Source organism: Gossypium arboreum, chromosome 5 (genome assembly GCF_025698485.1).
Source record: "Gossypium arboreum isolate Shixiya-1 chromosome 5, ASM2569848v2, whole genome shotgun sequence".
NCBI classification, from domain to species: Eukaryota; Viridiplantae; Streptophyta; class Magnoliopsida; order Malvales; family Malvaceae; genus Gossypium; species Gossypium arboreum.
This window is the reverse complement of record NC_069074.1, coordinates 44,032,554-44,039,905: the sequence shown is the minus strand read 5'-3', so window position 1 is coordinate 44,039,905 and position 7,352 is coordinate 44,032,554. Positions and strand designations below refer to the sequence as shown.

Here is a 7,352-nt window from a genome sequence, read left to right as displayed (position 1 = left end):
TGTTAATAATGATATTAGATGAGCTCATCATTTCAAGCATTCCATTTTTTTCATATTAATCCCCTTGAATTCATCGGATTCTCAATGGATATTCCATAGAACACTTATAGCGTACTAACTCATTTATTGTCAATTCCTAATTAGTCACCCTTTCAACATGCAGACTTCCGCGAACCTCAATCTTTACGGCGGGATTACCAGTCTAAGCTAAATCCCCTGTAGTATAAACTCCTAGAGTAATGTCGGGATTACCAGTCCAGGCTAAATCCGCTGCAACGAAAATTACTCTAGTGAGTTCGGATCTGAATTACTAATTCAAGCTAAATTCAGATCCTAGTTCGGATTATCCGTCCGGGCTAAATCCATTTATAACACATATTCTTTGGGAGGCTAGATCACATAAGGAACACCTGTCAGGGCTAGACCCTTTTCATTTAACCGAGACTTTTAATCCTATTTTCATTATTACATTCATATAACATGAATTATTATACCATGAATATCTAAATTTCAACATATTAAAGAACATACATTTTCAAGTATTAAAAGTGTACATTTTGAGTTACACGAACTTACCTGGAAGACGTTTTGGATTTGGATTTCTGTTACTCTGAAACCTTTTGTTTTCCACGGTCAAGCTCCGGAATTGGTCTCTCGGGGTCTATATAAACAAAGTAAATTATTATTCCATCACATTATTCAAATTCAGCCCCAAAATTCCCTCTTGGGCAAAATGACTATTTTACCCTAACCTTTCACATTTTTACAATTTAGTCCTAACGCTCGTAAAACGAAATGCATGTATTTCCTTGGCTACCCAAGCCTAGCTGAATCTATTCTAAGTTCATACTAGCCCATATTTTCCTCTATTTCACATTTCTACCACCCATTTTGTACCTTTTATAAATAGGTCCCCTTTTTATGTTTTCATGAAAAATCATCTAATAAAAGACATTCGTTTAACATTTAACTTTCATAATCCTCCATAAATCATCAAAGAACAATCATCTCATGCATGGGTCAAATTTCTAACATGAACCCTAGCTTGAAATATGGGTAGAAATGGATAGATCATGATACGAGGATCTCAAAAATGTAAAGAACGTTAAAAACGGGGCTAGGTGTCACTTACCATCAAGCTTGAAAATGTCAAAACCTTAGCTTATGAAACCCTTGAAATTTTCGGCAGCCACAAGGAAGAAGATGAGTTAATTTTGCTTTGATTTTCCCTTTTTATTTCTTTTATTACTAAATGACCAAAATGCCCTTCCTTACTAAACTTTTAAAATTTTCCATCCATGGCCATTTTTGTCCAAAAACTTAGAATTTGGGCAAATTGCTATTTAAGACCTCCTAATTAATAATCCAAAGTAATTTCATACAAATTACTTCTAGAACACAAGTTTTGTAATTTATTCGATTTGGTTCCTAATTTTCAATTGGACACCTTACACCTAGAATTTCTTCATGAAACTTTCACACTTGCATGCTTTCATGTCCTAGACCTTAATATAGTCATAAAAATAATATTACTACTTCAGATTTGTGGTCCTGAAACCACTATTCTGACTAGGCCCTAATTTGTGATGTTACACGACCATGGTCTCTTGTCAATGATATGCATCAAGTTGTCCAGCCAGTCAATACAATGATCATATTTCTTCCAGATAAAGCTCCTGGACCACCCTCTTAACGAGAGAACTACACTAGATGTTGGGCATTCTTTTAACGCATGTAATAGCGCTTCGGTCTCGTTTTCATTTCTTGGACATCCCTTGTCAGAGCCTTCTCTAATGGAAGAGATTTTACCATTCTTCGGGAGGATTTCACACCCTACGTGCCAAGTAAACACACTGATCTTCAGTAATGTGTCGAGCTTCCATAGAGCTTTCAAAAAATATCTGTGAGGACCACCCCATCTCTTTCAAAAGAAACTATGAGTAGGCAGACTTCGAAGTAAGGCACCCATGAGGGTTGTGAAACCAAATTATTTTATCCTCCTGGCCCTCGTCTCCTATAGGATCGTTGTATATCTTGCCACCCCAGTCTTGCCTGTACACTTTCTTAACTTTATTAGCATTCTAGCTTCTCCTCTCCTCATGCCAAAGATCTTTCACACACATCTCATTTAGGTTGAGGATGTTGCTTCTAATAACATCGCCATTAAGTCCTTCCGTTCCCCAATTGTCAGCTGGAGTATTAATCTTCTCGCCATTTCCAATCTGCCACCCAAATCCGGCTTTAAGAGCTTCCGTTGCTGCCGCAATGCTTGAACAGGTAAAAGAAGCTTTGTCCACCTTTTTTGCATGAAAATTGTTGCCATCAGGGAAATATTTTGAAGAAAAGACTTTGAAACAGAGAGAGTTTTTGTTGTTTATTAGTCTCCACACTTGATGCCCTAAGAGAGCAAGGTTGAAGAGTTGAACGTATCTAATTCCAAGGCCTCCCATGTCCTTTGGTTTACACAAAGTCTTCCAAGGAATCATTGTTCAGAATTTGCCTTTGTTTTTTCTCGACCACCATGTTTTGCTTAGCTTAGCTTAGATATCATCGATCACCCCTTTGGGAGCTAAAAAATTGACAATGCATATGTAGGGATAGATTGGAGAACCGTTTTGATGAAGACTTCTTTGCCACCAAAAGAGAGTAGCCTCTTGGTCCAACTGTTGATCCTGCAAGACAATCTATTATTAACCTCTTTGAAAGCTACTATTTTCTTCTTACTAATTGGAATGGGAAGGCCAAGATAGTTGTTTAAATTCTCCCCCACCATCATGCCTAGAGGATCACTAAAGTTGGTTCTTTGTGCTTTTAAAGTGTTGGGACTAAAGAGAACCATTAACTTTTCAAAATTAATCTCTTGACCTGAAATGTTAGAAAAAGTATTAAGCATGTTAATAAGACTTTCAACGTCACTCTTTTTATTTCTAAGGAAAAGTTGTAACACCTCTCACTCATATTCAACACCAAAATAGGGTTATAGAGTATTACCGGGCTTATTATACAATTAAACACACATTTCACATACATTTTAAATTTTTATGTAAGCATCATTTAACATCACTCACATCGTCCCTAATACGAGCCTATGTGGCCCAAAACATGCTTATGGTGTGGTTCGGGACTAAACCGATAACTCAAGAAATTTTTACGAAACATAGAAAATTTTCCAAACTACAGTGGACACATGCCTATGTGGCCCGACCGTGTGTCTCATATAGCCAAAGACATGCTCGTGTTGCAGGCCATGTGGACATTCGAAATGGAATCACATGGCCGTGACCCAACCCGTGTCCAACCCCATGTAACTCCCTAACTTGGGTCACACGACCAACCACACGTCTGTGTGCCAGGCCATGCCAAACCTGTAGGGTATACTGACTTATGCCACACAGCCAAGTCACACGCTTGTGTGCTAAGCTGTGTGGAGCATACTGATATGATATTTAATTCAACACCAGGGGACACACGGCTATGCAAGCTGACTGTGTGTCACACACGGCTGAGACACACACCCGTGTCTCTGCCGTATGGACAAAAATAGGCTATTTACCAAGCCATTTTGCCACCCAAATTTGTATACACCTACACCAAACCAAATGACACCAAAACAAGACATAAATAGACATTCAATCAACCTTAACCAAGCATCATTTATACCATTTAAATACCAACAAATACAAGGCACACAATGTCATAATATGCCATTCAATTTATACCAAATTATCACATTCTTAAATCATCAATATGGTTACATTTCAAAAATGCATTATTTTACCTATAATTCAAACATACCAAATCTCATATCTTAACCATTTAGTATCCTTAATTACTAATTATCATCAACCATCACCTATCTATCAATAAACACATAACAAAAGCCATATACACATATGAATACACAACCAAATCAACCAAATTAAGCCAACTCTCATGGCTATATACAAAACCAAAACATTAACATTTACAAGCCATTTCAAATGACTAAATTCATTACCAAACTATATATCAAAATGACCATAATCCTATACATGCCATATACCCATAAACACAGATTCAAAAATACCAAAGTGAAAGCTTGATAATGTGATGCGATCTCCGACGATTCCCAAATCCAAGCTGCCTTCGATATCAATATAAAACACGGGAAAATACATAGAGTAAGCTATAAAGCTTAGTTAGTTCGTATAATAATAAACTCAATTAACCATAAATACATAATTCAAACAATTGAATATATCAACATGTAACTTTTATTAGTTCACAAACCTTCCACATATTCAATCATAAAATTAGATATGAAATTCACAAGTTTCTTTGATTCAAAGCTTATACGGTGCATATACATACCTGTACCATCTCTTATTAGTCTTATAATCATCAATGTCTTTGATATACCCGTTGAACCATTCAGAATACTATTGGATACTCAAAAAACTTGCACCCTAAGTGCCACATATATAGCCGAGGCTATCTCAATCTTATATCACATATAATGCTCAGTCTCGAGCTATCAACGAGTTTGCTCACACAAGCTGGCGGTCATGATGAGGCTATAAGTTCAGCTCAAACAAGTTGACGAGTATCCGCAACACACATCGAATAACTCAACCACCAGTAGGACGTACGGACCAGCACCCAAATCACATAACCCCTAATGACATGTCATTCGTATCCTAATCTATTCCTAAGGTTCAACCGGGATTTCACACTTGCCAAATTGTTGTTGAACATGTCCATAGAGTCGTACTCAAAATTTATGCAATATCAAAGCATTTAAAATACAATTATAACAAAGCTTAGGAACTTACCTCAAATGCAAAAATGACGAAATCAGTTGATTAGTCCAAAATCTTGTTATTTCCCCGATCTAAATCCTTATTTTGCTTTTCTTGATCTAAATGTAATCAAAATTAACTTATTTAATAATCTCTCTATTAAATTTAATCCAAAACACACATTAAGGCAATTTTACATTTTTACCCCTAACATTTCAACATTTTTACAATTTAGTCCATATTTCATAAAATTACAAATTCATATAATTCAACCAAAACCCATGCTAGCCGAATTTCAATTAGGTCCCTAGAAGTCCATATTTTTCATTTATTTCATAATTTAACCACAAAATTTACACATTTCACAATTTAATCCCTAATTGGATATTTTACTAAAAATCACTTAACAAATGTTGTTTATCTAACAACAAGCATGCATTTTCTACCATTAAATATCAAAACACACCAACATTCATCAATGGAAAATCCCTAAACCTTTAATAGTTTTGAAAAATAGTACCTGGGCTAGCTAGATTAAGCTACAGCGATCTTAAAAACATAGAAATCATTAAAAACGGGACAAAAATCATACCTAAATGAGCATGAGAAGCTTGACCGAATGTAAACCTAACAATGGATTCTTCTCCTTTCAATATTCGGCTGAAAAGCCATAAAAGATGATGACTTAAAATTTTTGTTTTACTAATTTATTAACATGTATTTAAAATTTACTAAAATAACCTTATTACAAAACCATTTAATATCATCCATTTTATGTCCATCTATGTCCACTTATATTAATAATGGTATATTTACCACATAAAGACCTCCTCTATTTAATTTCATAGCCATTTAATACATTTATATATCATAACATCACTTTTGCACTTTACGCGATTTAGTCCTTTTTATCAAATTGAGTAATCAAATGATAAAATTTCTCAACGAAACTTTCACACAATCATTTTATCATACTGAAAACATTGAAATAATAATAAAATAAATATTTTGACCTCATATTTGTTATCCAAAAACCACTGTTCTAATTTGACTAAAAACGGGCTATTACAACTCTCCCCACGATAGGAATTTTCGTCCTTGAAAATCTTACCAGAAAAGAGGTTAGGGTACTGTTTTCTCAGAGCTTCCTCTGGTTTCCACGTGGCTTCTTTGACCCCGTGATGTTGCCACAACACTTTTACTAAAGCTATGCATTTATTTCTCTATTCTTTAACCTTTCGAGCTAAAATTCTAATTGGTTCTTCGCTATACGTCATATTAGGTTGAATTTCTATCTGAGTCGGAGAAATGATATGCGATAGATCTGATCGATACCGTTGTAACGTCGCCACATGAAATACATTATGGATATTTTCTAATTCTGACGGTAATGCTTTTCGATATGTCACTGGCCCTATTCTTTCAATAATCTCGTACGGCACGATAATTCGCGTACTCAATTTGCCTTTACGACCAAATCGAAGAATTTTCTTCCACGGAGAAATACTCTGTAGCCGATCTAAAATTGTCTTTATATTTCAAATCCACATACGATTTCTATCGATCTGAAACTGCTTTTAAATTTTCGTGAATTAGTTTCACTTTCTCTTCAGTTTCTCTGATCAAATCAACCCCGTAATCATTTCTCACTAAGCTCGATCCAGCACAATGGAGTTCAGCATTTACGACCATACAATGCTTCATACGGTGCCATCTTTATGCTCGATTGAAAGCAGTTATTATACGTAAATTCAACCAATGACAAATATTTCTCCCAGTTGCCTTCAAACTCTAAAACAAAACAAAGAAGCATATCTTCGAGAATCTGAATTACTCTCTCAGCATATCATTGGTTTGTGGATGAAACGCGGTACTAAAGTTCAACCTTGTTCCCAAAGCTTCTTGCAATTTCTTCCAAAATCGTGATGTAAACCTCGGATCTCTATCCAAAATAATAGAAACTGGTACTCCGTGCAATCAAACGATCTCTGAAATGTACAACTCAGCCAATTTATCAAGTGAATAGTCTGTACGTACTGGAATGAAATGTCCTAATTTTGTTATTCGATCAAAAATAACCCAAATAGCATTTTTCTTTTTCGAAGACAGGGGTAAACCTGATACAAAATCTATCGTAACTTTATTCCATTTCCACTCTGGAATCATCACTGGCTATAGCAAACTCGAAGGCACCTGATGTTTAGCTTTATCTTGTTGACAAACCAAACATCTTAACACAAACTCTAAAATGTCTCGTTTCATGCCCGACCACCAATACAACTGTTTCAAATCAGTGTACATTTTACTACTTCCCGGATGTACGGATAAACAACCACTGTGTGCTTCGTGAAGAATTTTTTGAATAAGCTCAAAATTTTTTGGTACGCAAATTCTACCTCAGAACACTAAACAATCATCGGATTTGATCTGATAGTCTAAATCACTAACCGATTCGTATTGCACTCTTTTAATTTGCAATTCGTTGTCATACTTTTGAGCTAGAAAAATTTGTTGAAAAAATAATTGTTTAGCTTTTCAGCCAAAATCGAACCATCATTGGATACAGTTAACTGT

General features: G+C 35.4%; 1 protein-coding gene across 1 annotated transcript; it reads right to left on the bottom strand.

Moving 5' to 3' along the window:
- Nucleotides 1-2,081: 2,081 nt before the first annotated feature.
- On the bottom strand, nucleotides 2,082-2,486 carry LOC108451330 (uncharacterized mitochondrial protein AtMg00310-like). Its single transcript, XM_017749032.1, has one exon. The coding sequence runs from the start codon at nucleotides 2,484-2,486 to the stop codon at nucleotides 2,082-2,084; it is 405 nt and encodes a 134-aa protein (XP_017604521.1).
- Between the last annotated feature and the right edge of the window lie 4,866 nt (nucleotides 2,487-7,352).

Bases quoted from the DNA above. Each gene is read 5' to 3' on its own strand.
- LOC108451330 (XM_017749032.1), bottom strand. From the start codon at position 2,486: ATGATTCCTTGGAAGACTTTGTGTAAACCAAAGGACATGGGAGGCCTT.